This window comes from Phoxinus phoxinus (genome assembly GCF_949152265.1).
Source record: "Phoxinus phoxinus genome assembly, chromosome: 23".
Taxonomy (NCBI): domain Eukaryota; kingdom Metazoa; phylum Chordata; class Actinopteri; order Cypriniformes; family Leuciscidae; genus Phoxinus; species Phoxinus phoxinus.
The window spans coordinates 18,966,033-18,980,713 of record NC_136898.1 but is presented as its reverse complement, the minus strand read 5'-3'; the positions used below and the strand labels follow the sequence as shown (position 1 = coordinate 18,980,713).

Below are 14,681 nucleotides of genomic sequence, written 5' to 3'. Positions count from 1 at the left end.
ACATGCATTTTCTGCTTTATTTCTAGATAAATTCAACGCCTATGTGACGCTGAAAGTGCAAAATGTGAAGAGTACCACCATCACTGTGCGGGGAGACCAGCCGTGCTGGGAGCAGGACTTCATGTTGTAAGTTTTTTTTTGTCACAACCTGCCGCTGTAACGCACTTACCAGACAGCAGTCTGTTATTGCTAATGTACTGATAAATGACTATGTGCTAGGGAAATGTCCCATGTAGAGGGTCTGGATTTCTTTTCACTACTCATTCATCTGTCGCAGCAGCAGCAGTGAGCGATATCTAACCTGGCACCCACACACACACTCTGCTTTTAAAGCTTTTGTTGGCAAACTAATGAGCTTCTCTCAGCCGCCAAGAAAACAACCCCGATTATCAGGCTGTCAGTGTGTCACGTTCCACATCTAGACCCGGTCGGTTCCTTAAAGGTGAAATGTGTCATTTTCTGTGTTAAAATACTTTCATGATTCACATGTTAGAACCTCCCAGTGATTCCCTTACCTATTTGTTCTGTAACAATGACAGAAATGGGGCGTATAAGATGCAGATACAAATGTAGGATGACTAGATATCAGATATGTTGCAGATTTAGAACCACATTGGAAAGTGACCTAAATTGCATGCATGCAAAACAACGACTAATCTCTTATGTATTTTTGTTGTTTACTTGGATGCATCAAAATCCGACCTCTACCAAGTATCAGTGAAAATTGTATGACAGTGTACATGTGGCCTTGGTTTTAGGTGGTTTCGATATTTAATATAAATGTATTTCACTAAAAGAGTAGCATAGAAACAAAACAAAGTTAAAAGAATGTAGTTTAGATGGCAACTATTGATCTTGGCTTTATGGCTCTTACTCTGAGAACTTTTTTCTCTGTGTGCCAAGGACAGGTGGCTCGCTCCAGGAAATGAAACTGACTCCGTGTTCCTTGTCGCTCATTTGTTTCTGTCTCAGAGATTTCTATCTGTTTATTTAGATTCCCGCCCTGGATGCGTGTCTTTGTTTGCATTGTCACCGGGATGTGGTTGTCTATAGTTGCTCGGCTTATGTGGACTGTAGTTTCACACATGTAGTGCTTTTCTGCACGTAGTCTTGCATTTGCTTGGACTATTTAAACATTATTTTTGTCCGTGTAACATTACACCTATGTGTTAGTATATTTATCACTCTAAATCAGTGGAACTCAATCTAGTTGACACATTTCTTTTGTTTACTTCTTAAAAATATTTTCTTCCTGATTTATGACTATGAATGAATCACTCATCCCATAAATTATGGCATTCAATTAACTACATACAATATAAAACTACTTACTATAGATCATTGAAAATAAATAAACAGTTTATTAATTGATTAATTTATTTTCAGTGACCTATAATCAATAGTTTTATATATATACAGTAAGTTGTTTTAGAAATAAACAAACAAATAAATAAGAGGTTGACCGATAGTGTATTTGACCGATAATGATAACTAGGTTGGCCCATGCTGGCCGATAACCGATTAATCCGATAATGTTTTTTTAAAACTGAGACTGAATTTTAAAAATATATAACATAAAATAGTATGGTAGCAACAACTTATTTGAATGGTCTGTTGTGAGTGTAGTTATTCACCTGGAATTTGTCAATTCAACTTTTTTAGAAAACACACTGATTAAAGTTTCTACAGAAAACAGTATTTGATTTAGCAAATCAGTTTCTCCATGGAAATCTTGAAAGGGATTTTTGCTTGTAGAATCTGACTGTTGTGATTCAATTCTCAAGCTTGTGAAAACACAGGAAAAGCTCCATATCATCAAGTGATGGAATGATCACTGCTGATCATAATAATGACCATCAGGTCTTTGAGAAACATGCATGAAGTTCCTAACATGGATGAATTCTTCAGTCCTCCCGGGTGAAATGCTATGACATCCAAAGGCCGTTCTGAATTTGTAACCACTTCACATCATTGTGAATTAAATACTGAAAATTTGCCTTGTATGGGTGCAAACAGCGCGCTTTTCGGCGCCTCCCGCTTTTTTCACGTCAGTTTGGGTGACTTGTGTGAATCGTGCAGATCCGAAGAGTTTTTTTTTTTAAGGAGGGGGGGGGGGGGGGGGGGGTTGAGAGGGTCTGATTATAATTTAACCGACAGTAATTCTGGATTGCGTCCACCAACAAGTAAATAGGAAATAAGCGAATCAGAACACTGCGCGCCAAACCAGCAGTTTGTGCGCAAGCGTGAACCACTAGTGTTTCTGTCTCACTCTCTGGATCTGCCACTGACTGCATCACATTTCTCTCTGCGTGGCGTGGAGTGTCCGTTTTTATGTCGGCTCTCATGTTAACTGGTTAGACTACACAATGCCTGCTACGCGCAGTGCGTGTACGGAGCGCCGGCCCTGCCTGTGTGAGTGTGACACACACACTTCTCGAGCCGTGCCGAAACCGCGTGCTAGAAATAGAACCGCAACCGATGCCTATTTTTCACGCGACACGCAAGAGTGTTGGAAGTTTTCAGACAAAATAGAAGGCGCAAATACATATTAATAAATTACATTTTGATGCTTGAATGTCTCTCGGTTTTGACAAATGCATATATAATTGTAATTAAAAAAATAGGCCTAATTATCGATTTTCAAATATTGCCCGTCAGGCCTACAGAACGAAATATTCTGTAGCCTATTTTGCCGTCAATACTGCCGACGTTGTCTTTGCTGTATCAGGCTATAGTCTATATAGGCTATTATGTTTCACATCCAAATGTAGATGGTCTGTCGGCGCACAGCCACGCAGTCGCAGACAGCACGTGAAGTTCGTGAACCGAATTCCCTTTTCTATTTTATCTATTTGTGTTTGAACAGACATGTGCACGAAAAAATAAGCCAGTGTCCGTCTCAACGAGTTTCTCCGTAAACGCAGTCAAAACGGATGCGTGTCATTACCAGTATGCGTGCATTCGAATTAAAGGGACAGCACCCAATATACCTGCAGCTGTTTGTGTCACCAAAGTTAATCAAACAACAAAAGAGAAAGAGAAAAATCACGTTTTGTCAAAAGATAAACTGTATTAATACTTAATACAGTTAATTTACCTGAAAAACATAAAACACTGCTTTATTTCTCGTGTATTTGTGTTTTATTGTATTCATATTTGTATTTTGTTTATTAGTTTCTATGCAGATGCACTAGTCCTACCCTACACAATTACCCCAATTATCCTAGAATTATTAATTATTTACAAAAAGAGCTATTCAAATCATCAGGTGAAATTGTTTTCATGAAATAGCAGTAATACCGGATATTTGCCGCGGGACGAGGGCTTCGATTACCTCTCTCTTTTTTGACCATACATGTGTTTGCACCCCTGTTGTAACCTGTGGAGCAATTTTGTCCCAGGCCTAATTAATTTATGCAACAGGCTTGTCCACAGGGACAGTGATGGACCCTTGCGTCCCCATTGATGACTTCATGCTTTCTTGTCTTAATGGAATTTCAGAAAGCCAGATGTCCTGGTAATTGAACGGAGCCCTTAAATCTAGCCAAGCTTTGTGTGTTTATGTTCTCGGAGGAGCGTTTAAAAGCAGCATCCAGTAATGTTTGAGCCCTCTGGGACAAACACAGGCCGGCGGACGATGAGCAGAGACTGATTATTATATTGATTTCTGATTATATATATGTGCTACATTCTTGCCTGATGTCATGCATTCTTAAAGTTTCACTAAGAAAGAGTCATTTATCAGTGAATCAATTTGATGATCAAGAAACATTTCTTAATATTATCAATGCTGAAAACTGTTGTGCTGCTTAAAATATTTTTTCATAACTATTTGATGAATAGAAAGTTTAAAAGGACAATTTATTTGAAATAGAATCTTATGCAACATTATTAACGTCTTTCCTGTTACATTTGATCATTTAAAGTAAGAATGTTTTTAAAAAGATGAATTCTTTGTCTCGTTAACTATAATCTTTTGTTGATGCATTTACTATAACTTATAGCACATTTTCTTGATATATTGTGCTACCCAAACAAGCATTTTCTTCACAAATTACAACTATGCTAAGCTAGTAGGCTACGGTCAGGGCTTAATTTGAGCCGGAACACGCCGGAACATGTTCCGTCACCTCCGACATTGGATCCGGAACCTTTTTTATTGGATCTGGCACCTCCTGTGTCACTAAAATTAATTGCCTAGATGAAAAAAAAAATGACTGTTTGTGTAGTGTTCAATGTTTGTGACACATGACTTGCGCGCTTGTTGTACGAGTTGAGATTGCTGTTAGCCTCGATCGTTTCACTCACGGGACTCAAAAAGACAGGAAAGTTTGCTTAACTTTTTCAAATACGCTGGACAGTCAGATCCCAAAAAAGCAAAAATCGTTTCCGCTGATCAAAAAGGAGACACGGTGGACACAGTAGCCTAGTGTCGATATCTCGTTATTTCGACATAATAAGGGGACATTCTAGTCTGCATTAAGCCACATTAAGCGTTCGTATAGCCTAATGGTTTTCTATGGGAGGAAAATGCTTAACCGTTCATATTATGGGCTCATCTGATTTTTTGTACATAGCCTATTTGTTAGGATTTTAGTATCATAATGATTAGGCTAATAAATGCACGCACAATTATCCGTGATTTTTTTTTTTTTGAACAAATGCCTTTCAACTTGTGTGTGCAAAATTCAGAATTAAATTAATGTGAAGAAATTTGTACAAATAGAGAGTAGGATATGTAGGCCTACTATACTGTTGTAGCCATTAAAAAAAGCGCGTTTCATATTTGTTCAAATATTATAATGTTTTTATTTATTTATTTTTTTTATGTTGATTTATGATAAGTGAACAGCACGACGAGTAAGATACGATGCGCAATATGAGACATGGAGCGGGTCAGACATGATTTTGACCGTTGAAGTTGAAGTTGTTATAGAAAGCCTTTCTTTAAAGTGAATTTCGTTTTGTATAAATTATATCTTAATTTTAATCAATTTTTCATCAACCAATTGCCTGTATTTAATCAATAGGCCGACGAAACAAATATAACGGAGGCGCCCGCGCGCTATTGCACGTGAACTAGAGCGCATCCTAACTTAACGAAACTCAGTGTATGCCTCACACAGACATGACAAATACATCAAATACACAAAGCTTGAAATGTCTCTAAACGAAATAATTCAAAACGAAAAAAGAAAAAGGCTACTCTCTGATAATCCATTATTAGGCCGTGTGTCCACCAAAGCGTTTTTAGCCAGTTGAAAACGCTAGGCTCTCTGCTGGAAACGCCTAGCTGCGGGCGCTTGAGAGCGTTTTGGCAGCGCAGTTTTTTTTCAGTTGAGACGCATCGTTGCTATGATACAGAATATCCGTTGGTCCGTGTGGTATTAGTCCCACCCCTCCTCCACAGTGATTGGACGGTTGGCTAAAAAGTGAAAGTGATAAGCGCTGCGTTTTACCCAAAGTTGAACATTCTTCAACTCTCGGCGACCTGTAAAAAACGCCGAGCGCTCAGCGCTTGAGCGTTAAATACTCGCTCAGCGCCTCGTTACGCTCATGGCGTTCTAAAAACGCAGCGTTCCCATTGACAACAATAGAAAAATAAAGCCAGCCGCGTGAAAAAACGCTTTGGTGGACACACGGCCTTAGGCTTGTTTATGTGCATTTCTCTCTATAAGCGCGTTCACACGGAGATGGCGATCGTCAACTTCATCTTTGCAGCCGAGTCGACACTTTTAGAGAAAACACTTGTTTATTAATAAAAATCAATACACGTGTCACCGGATTACGCACACATATTATTTCGAAATAACGAGATATTGTGTTGAAATAACATTATTAATAATAATAGCCTACATCTTTTAGAATAGATCTATTTGATTGAATGCTGAATGTTGCGCTTGTTCAATTTAATAAAATTAAAACTTTAATTGTGATCATTAACATAACTGAATATTAAATATTTAGTGACCAAGTTTCGCGCAGCTCCCCGTCAATGAGCAGCACCCACTCAGCACATATGCTGTCCCTGGAGAGAAGCTACGTAGGCAGTGTAATTTTTATTTAATTTTTTTGTTCCGTTTCCTCCAACCCCCGTTTTGAGTCGCCGGATCCACCCCCCCTCTGCGCTCCGGGACCTCCCACTTTACAAATTAAGCACTGGCTACGGTGTAAGTATGCTAACTGAAATATTTTTAGCCTCTGTAGTATTTAAATGCACAAAATTTATCATATCCAATTAAAATATCCAAAAACCACTAGATCAATGTTATATATTTTGTTGACTTGTGTACTTACCTCATATGTTTCCAACAATGTTTAAATCCAGAGAAATCATCAATTTTAACCAGTGATGTCAATGACGTCAAATCCGCTTTACCCTCGATTTCCGGTTCCTCAAAAAGCCGTAGGATCTAAAGTATGGTTTATCGCACATGATGAGGGATGTGTTACACTTGAGATTTGAATCCATCCAGGTTTTATGCTGGATGCCCTTCCTGACACAACCAAGCACTGAGAGTACACACACACACACACACACACACACACACACACACACACACACACACACACACACACACACACACACACACACACACACACACACACACACACACACACACACACACACACACACACACACACACACACACACACACACACACTGACACAGGAATGACATGCAGATTTGAATAACCCCCTAAATCAAATCAGCAATATTAATAGTTTCAGTGGACATTTACTTAAGATTTGTTAAGCTCCTAGCTGAGCAGTATTCAAAACTAATGATGTGTTGCATACATTTCCTTCCAACCAATTCATGCCCATTGAGGTGAAGCTTAAGAAACCTGCACACTTTTGTCTGTTTGCTCACTCTTAGCCTGTTTGACTAGCTTAAATAATTATGATGATATAAGCGCATCACCGATAGGATTACAGCTGTTTATATAGCTCCTCGCTTGTTTGTTTAATCAAAGGGCAAAGTTATTCTATCATTCAGACGTGTCACGAGTTCATCTGTTCTGTGTGAACCTCCGTATGACCCTTCGGGTTAGTTTTTAGACGTGACGTCTCTCCGGGAGTGCATTTTTAGCGTGCGTGCGGTGTGTGGCGTCAGCAAGCTCTAGCGGTCTCTATAGCAACCCATCAATTAGTAATTACTCAGCCCATCGTCGCTTGGCATGTTCTGGAAAATGAACAAGTGCCAAAAAAAGAGAAATTGCAGATAAGCAAACAAAGGTGTTCTCTGGGGGTCTAGAGCCATTTCATCCTCACCTCACTTAGGAGACAATTGAAAGCCTAAATGAATAATGAATGGATTTCCAAATGTTCCTCTTTAGTTGCGGCGCGCATGTGTGCTTTGGTCTTCTCTATTTATAACAAGCAGAGCGGCAGATAAAAGCCGTGTTTGTGTCATTCATTGGTAGAAAGCCTTGCAGCCTGTTGGCAGATGGTGCGAAGCCGCTGTTCTACCGGTGCAAGCATTATTTATGTTTTTACACTGTATGCGATTATGCAAAATTACTTTGTATAGTAATTTGAACAAATTCATGAGCCCTGAGCAAAAAAACACATGTGATGTATATAAACTATGCGTTAAATGTCAATTAACGCAATCATTTGCAGTAAGTGTTTCTGTAAACTTCTCAAACACACTCTTCATAGTTTACTTTTTTTTTTTTTCATCAACGCGACATGGCGCTAAAACGTAAAGCTCCATTCACAAATTCGGCATGTCAAGTTTGCCTCTTTTCACAGGCCATGACCGCGTCTATATTCTCCTCTTTCGCTTCCTCCTCTTTTTTTCAGCGCACATAAAAACCACAATTGCCAAAGTGCGATTCATCTTGCTCTATTTGTTTACCACTAGCGCATGCTGATGACGTTTTATTCTTCTATACTAACTTGCATCGTAGCCTACGATTCAATAGTACAGTCTACATACCAAAGTTTATTAGATCCGTGTCCTACAGTGTGATCTGTAATGATCTTATAGGATTGCTGAAATCGCTGTAGCTGGTATTAGGCTTGTGGAAGCAACATTTGAGCAGGTTTTTTACTGCATGAATCTCTTAATCTTTTTGTTTGGAAAATCTTACACGACACCTGGGATCTTATTAAAGACGATGAAGATGAAGCTAATTAGATCTGCTTCGGCTGCTTTTGTCCTTTTCCACTTGTTGGTGTTGTGAAGTGCCCCACACACTGTAAAAATATGGAGATCAGGCACTCGATACACTGGAGTGCTGGTGCAAGTTTATGGAAGGTCATTTATTAACACATTGCTCCGTTTGTCTTCACATATATACTACCGTTTAAAAAGTTAAATGTTTTTGAAAGATGACTCTTATCCAAGCCTGCGTTTATTTGATGGAATGCAGTAGAAAATGAATACTGCGAAATATTATTTCAATTTTAAATTCCTGTTTTTTTATTTTATTTGAATATATTTCAAAGCTTAATTTTCAGCATCATTACTCCAGTCTTCAGTGTCACACGATCCCTCAGAAAGCAATCTAATAATATGATGTTTAAAACACATGAAACATGTTGAAAACTGTTTTTTGTGGAAACCTTGATACATTTTTTTTAGGGCTCTGATGAATAGAAAGTTCAAAACAGCATTTATTTGAAATAGAGATATAATAGTAACATTATAAATGTTTTTACTATCACTTATCGTTAATTTACATTTATGCATTTGTAACTGAATGCATCCTTGCTGAATAAATGTATTAATTTCTATGAAACAAAATAATAATAAAAATCTTACGGACCCCATAAGGTGCTGAAAATTATGAAAAGTTCAACATAACCAACAGTTACACTTCATTTGAACGTTAATTTTTCACTATTGAAGTGTCTTTCTGTTCTGTTTGTGGCCTTCAGTGAGATCAGCCGGCTGGACCTGGGCCTCATCGTAGAGGTGTGGAACAAAGGTCTCATCTGGGACACCATGTTAGGAACAGCCTGGATCCCGCTCAAAAGCATCTGCCATTCAGAGGAGGTGAGGAAGTCCTTCACAGCTCACACAATCTTCCATCATTCCATGTTAAAATACATTTCTTATGGGATGTTTTTAGTTGTAGTTTCAGTGAACTTGCTCTTCAATTCAATTCAACTTATGCGGTTTAACGTGATGAATAACCTTTCCTCTGAACAGGAGGGCCCTGGCGAGTGGATATTTCTGGACTCTGAAGTTCTGATGAAGGCAGATGAGATATATGGGACTAAAAACCCAACGCCGCATCGAATCCTGCTGGACACTCGCTTTGAACTGCCCTTCGGTGAGATTCACTCTTTAAAATTATTTTCTTCAGAAAATTAAGAAAAAGTTCATCATGTGTTATTTAATGCAGACTTTCTACCCTATTCACATTTCCGGGGTTCTCAGAAGCGAAAGTCGTCATAGTTGGGTAAACTTCTATAGCTGTGAATGGGAGACGACAGCGAATATCATTTTTGTATTTCTATTTGCTCGAATAGCTAAATGAAAAATCAGTGATCGGGTTTCCACGACTTTCCAAAAGATGGAAATAATATAGAACAATTGATTAAGTTGGTCAGAAGAGAGAAAGATGTCAAAGCTTGTCATCACTTCTTCAGCCTTTGTATTAGAAACACTCTCACAGCTGCGTTAATTTTATTTTTTTTGCAATTTACTGACTGTAATATAACACAATTATTACTGTAATATAACACAATACATAGCATTATAAATGTGTTTTCAATTTTTTTGGGTAACACTTTAGTTACGGGGTCGAATTCTCACTATTAAAGGTAGGGTAGGTAGGATTTATATAAAAACTTTTTACCAAATTTGATTTAACTTTCTATATATATCAATGCATAATTAAAATGTAAGTACTCTGATAAAAAGAGTATAAAAATCGAGTGACTCTAGACCGTTTAATCTTCACTAAACACAGCTCATTATTTCCATTCGGGACGAATCACAGGATTGGCTTGCGCGACTGTCACTCGACGTCGCCATGACTACCGCCGTTATTACTGGCTCTGCCCACGTGCGCGCAGTCGCGCACCCGTTTTTAGGTGGGAGTGAATGGAATTAATGAGCTGTGTTTAATGAAGATTAAACGGTCTAGAGTCACTCGATTTTTATACTCTTTTTATCAGAGTACTTACATTTTAATTATGCATTGGTATATAAAGACAGTTTAAACAAATTTGAATAAAAGTTTTTTTTAGACAATTCTGACCTACCCTACCTTTAACTAGTTGCATATTAGCATGAATTGCTTACTAGGATATTATTGATAATGCCTTATTCTGCATGACCATCACAGTTTCCATAAAAATCACAGTTTCCAAGTTTTCTACATTGATTATGTATTTTGAGCATCAAATCATCATATTAGAGTGATTTCTGAAGGATCATGTGACACTGAAGACTGGAGTAGTGATGCTAAAAATTCAGCTTTGCCATTTCAGGATTTTAAAGGGGTGGTTGATTATGATTTCACTTTTCTAACTTTAGTTAGTGTGTAATGTTGCTGTTTGAGCATAAACAACATCTGCAAAGTTACAACGCTCAAAGTTCAAAGCAAAGGGAAATATTTTATTTTAAAGAAATTGCTTTTTAAGGACTACAAACGGCTGGAACCATAGACGGTATAAGAAATGGACACAGCAACCGAAATATTACACCGATATTTTTTTTTACCACATAATTACGGGACATATTGAATTGAGATTGTTTTAAATCTTGCTTATAAATCCATTTTGTACAGCGTACAAAACAATCGTCCAGACAAGATGATCACAACAATATTATCAAACTCTGTAAACAATAAATCAACTATCAATACAATCAAAAACCGAGACGCAAGACTGCAAGTTGTATTTGAATGAAACGAGAGAGCGCGTCTGTTGTGATACATGGATGTGCGCTGTGTTATAATGCGCTGCTATTGACGACAGTCATTGTTATAAGGAAGGAAATGCCACAGAATATAATCTTGCTTTAATAATAATAATAAGTGCATAGAGCTGCTTGTTTTATTTGTTGTTTGTTGATTTTCAAATATAAACTTGCTGAAATGTTTTCAGTGTGAGCATCAGTTCTTTTTGAACACTTTCATCTCGTTTTAACAAAACCGTGATGATATTGATAATCACGATAATTTTGGTCACTGTAATCGTGATATGAAATTTTCATACCGTCCCATCCCTAACGTACAGCTTATGAAAACCCCAAAATTATAACAAATAAAGGCTTGAAATATCTCACTTTGCATGTAATGAGTCTATATAATATATTAGTTTCACATTTTAAAGGGGTCATGACATGGTTTTTTTTATTTTATTATTATGTTCCCTTAGGTGCAATTATAGTATTACTATAGTTTTTTTTTACAAAAAACTTTTAAAATGTAGTGATTTATGACCTTTTCCCACCCTGTTTCTCATCGTCTGATTCAAACAGTCTGTTTTGGGGGTGTTTCCCCTTTAAGAGTTCAGTGTTAACGCCCACTGTTATGATTGGCTAACGTCAGTGCCTATGCATCAATTATTAACGCCCCCAGCCAGAACATCTGCGGATTCGGCGTATTTAAAAAGTAGTTTAAAGTTTTTTATACATTACTTACAGTTTGCGTCGTTGTTGTTGAGCCCAGAATAGTCGGCACGGACTTATCTTTGAGCAACAGTTTTCTGGCAAAGCCAGCATCATTTTGGGATTTGTTCTCAAAACAGTCATCCTTCAAATGTATAGAACAAACGCTTAAACTAACACTGCCGTGACTGAGACGTCCGCAAAAAATAAAGTGCATCCATTTTTCCCTGACGACTGGATCTTTCGCAGCGTATTCAAAGATGTTGTTTGTCCACAGCCAGGAACAGCACATCTGCGGCATCGTAATTTCCCTGTACACAGACCCACTCGCTGTCCGTCGACTGAACACTTGTGAGGCGCGCGGCACGCGGGGCGACAACGATACGAAATGAGCGTAGTTGTCTTGCGCTTTAAGCGTAGTTGTCTTGTGCTGGAGGCGGTCTATATGCAAACGCTGGTACGTCACTTCGTACCGTGACGTCACTTCTTACCATGGATCCAGAACGAGCTGTATTTAGAGCTTGATTAAATAAATGATTCGTTTATAATGGGGAGGACGTCTTAAGCTATGAAACTTGCAGGACGTTTTAATGGTACAAAGACCTCTTATATACCAAAAGATCAAGGCAAATTTGGTTTCTCATGTCATGACCCCTTTAAGTTGAATTACTGAAATAAATGAACTTTTGCACGATTTTCTCATTTTTCGAGTTTCAACATACTTTCATGTCTTTCCAAACCTTCCTTTCTTCCGAGGTGCACAAAATGAGAAATTTTCAACTTCATCATATGCAAAAGAGCAGTGTGAACATTGTGTTCCACATTAAGAATGGCTTGCTGATCTGTTGTTTGGAAACACTGCTTAAGATCAATCCCGTCTGCCTCTCTGATGCTTTTGCTTTCTATTGATTTGTTGAATGTCATCAGGGTTGAGTGAATCTCCTTCAGGCAGCTTCTATCTTTTTAATAAATCAATTATCAAACTGTCTCTCCAAAACAGCTGCTTTATCCAGTATACACTGTTGTAATGTGATGTAATGTAAATGTACATCTTGTGTAAAAAAAAAAAAAAAATGTACTTTGATAAAAAGTACACGCAAACAAACATAAAACAGCGTTTTAGACTCGAATTGCACCGTTTCCTGAGAATCCATGCAGCGGAGAGATAAAAGAAGGCTTGAGGAGGCTGGTTGAATTATCACTTTGATTTGCTCCTCTTTGTGTAAGACTTCACAAAAGATATTTACATGTTTGCCAGCTGTGTCTTCATTGTGAGTGGAGCTATGGGCTGTAAATAAAGTGTGTGGCGGTGCAGGTTGTTGGGATGGGAAAGGTCGAAGCTTCGTAAGTGCCGCGTTTGGCCTGGTTACCTGCCATTGATCCCATTCATAAGCCTGACTGTTTTATCCGAGCACTTTGAAGCTACTCTCCTCGTGTTCAGTATCCCATGTGCCTTCAAAGGACGCGGAGCGCAGTATCTGAGGCTTTGTTCACATTGCACCCAATTCCAATTCGTTTTTAAATCGTTGTCGTTTTGCAATGAATTCGGATCTGATTGTTCAGACAGTGTATTCACTAACCAATAAACGTAAATCACACTGGGGGAAAAAGTGGGGAATGATGTACTTAGAAATTGTTTGTACATTTCACAAATAATTACAGAGTGAAAACTGTTTTAAAGGAACAGCAGCACAATTAAACTGTAACGCTTTGAATTTTGAAAGACTGAAATTACATTTTTAGTGACACTTTAGTTTGGGGACCATTTCTCACTATTAACTATTTGCTTATTATTATTAGCATGCATATTGGCTGTTTATTATTTATTTATTTTTTATTTATTTATTTTATTTATTTTATTTATTATTACAGGGACAGTGCATATTAATAAACATTTCTGCCAATATGCCAGAATTAGCCAGAAGGCTATTTTTCATCTGCAGTCCCCGGACAGATGTTAAAAGTCACCCTAAAGGAGAATAAAATTACATATAAAAAAAAATATATAAAAAAATTTGTACAATACATTTAGTAAGAAATCGAAATACAGCAAACCAACAATCAAACAAACATCTGACAAAGACATAACATATACACACACACAAGGCAAGAAGCCAGCAATGGATAGAGCACATATAGAAATGTGTTAATGTTGACAGCTCTGAAATTCAAGAAGCCATTTCTTTAAATGGTTCTTAAATGTACAATATGTATTTTGATTTCTGATGATTAAAGGAATGCGGTTCCATTCAGTAGCAGCTCGAACAGAAAAAGAAGTATGACCAAATACACTTTTTCTAAAGGGAATGACACAATCTCCCCTCGCTGCACCTCTGGTTCTGCTATGATCAGCTGTACGGATGTTAACAAACTGGTGGAGTGGAGGGGATGATAAACCATGAATAATTTTGTATAGAAGACATAGATTTGAGTATTTGACCATGTTTTCCCAGCTGAGTAATCTATGTTTTAGTAATATTGGACAATGGTGAGAAGTAATTGATCTCTTATCCAAAATTTTAACTGATCGTTTATAAAGTGACTGCAGGGGTTTCAGTGACGTAACACCAGCTTGTGACCAGATGGGTAAACAGTAAGTGATATGTGATAAGATCATAGAGTGCACGTACATTTTTGCTGCCTGTGTGGACATATTAGTACTTATAAAGCACATATTAATCCCTTATTCTGCACGACAATATTTTACATCCCTTAATCCTACCCAATACCTAAACTTAACCACTAAAATAACAACTTTATCAACTATCAATAAGTAGTAAATTAGGAGTTTGAGGCAAAAGTTGTAGTTAATATTGGTGGTGTTCCCCAAGCTAAAGTGTGACCATATTGTCTTGACCATATTGGCTTTATAAAACGGTTACTCCATAAAAATATTCATTTTTAATATTTATTTTATTCATAAAATAAACACCAGCAATAAAAAATATGACGTTATAATCATAGACTGTAAAAAAATTATATATTATATACGGTAATATATTTATTCCTCCGCCAAACAATGTAGTTCCAAAGAGGTTGCTAAGCAACATATGCAGCAACAAAGAATCACAAACGGCACTTTGCGCAGTAACACTAATGTAATGCG

General features: G+C 37.6%; 1 protein-coding gene across 2 annotated transcripts in view; it reads left to right on the top strand.

Annotated features, from left to right (window-relative positions):
* The window catches only part of LOC306991193 (protein unc-13 homolog B-like), a 91,550-nt gene that overhangs the window by 20,298 nt on the left and 56,571 nt on the right, over positions 1-14,681 (top strand). For both annotated transcript variants that reach the window (XM_079598827.1, XM_079598826.1), the window contains exons 3-5: positions 27-126; positions 8,890-9,007; positions 9,164-9,287. In XM_079598827.1, coding sequence (XP_079454953.1) covers positions 27-126; positions 8,890-9,007; positions 9,164-9,287 — 342 coding nt within the window. The remainder of the gene's footprint in view (positions 1-26; positions 127-8,889; positions 9,008-9,163; positions 9,288-14,681) is intronic.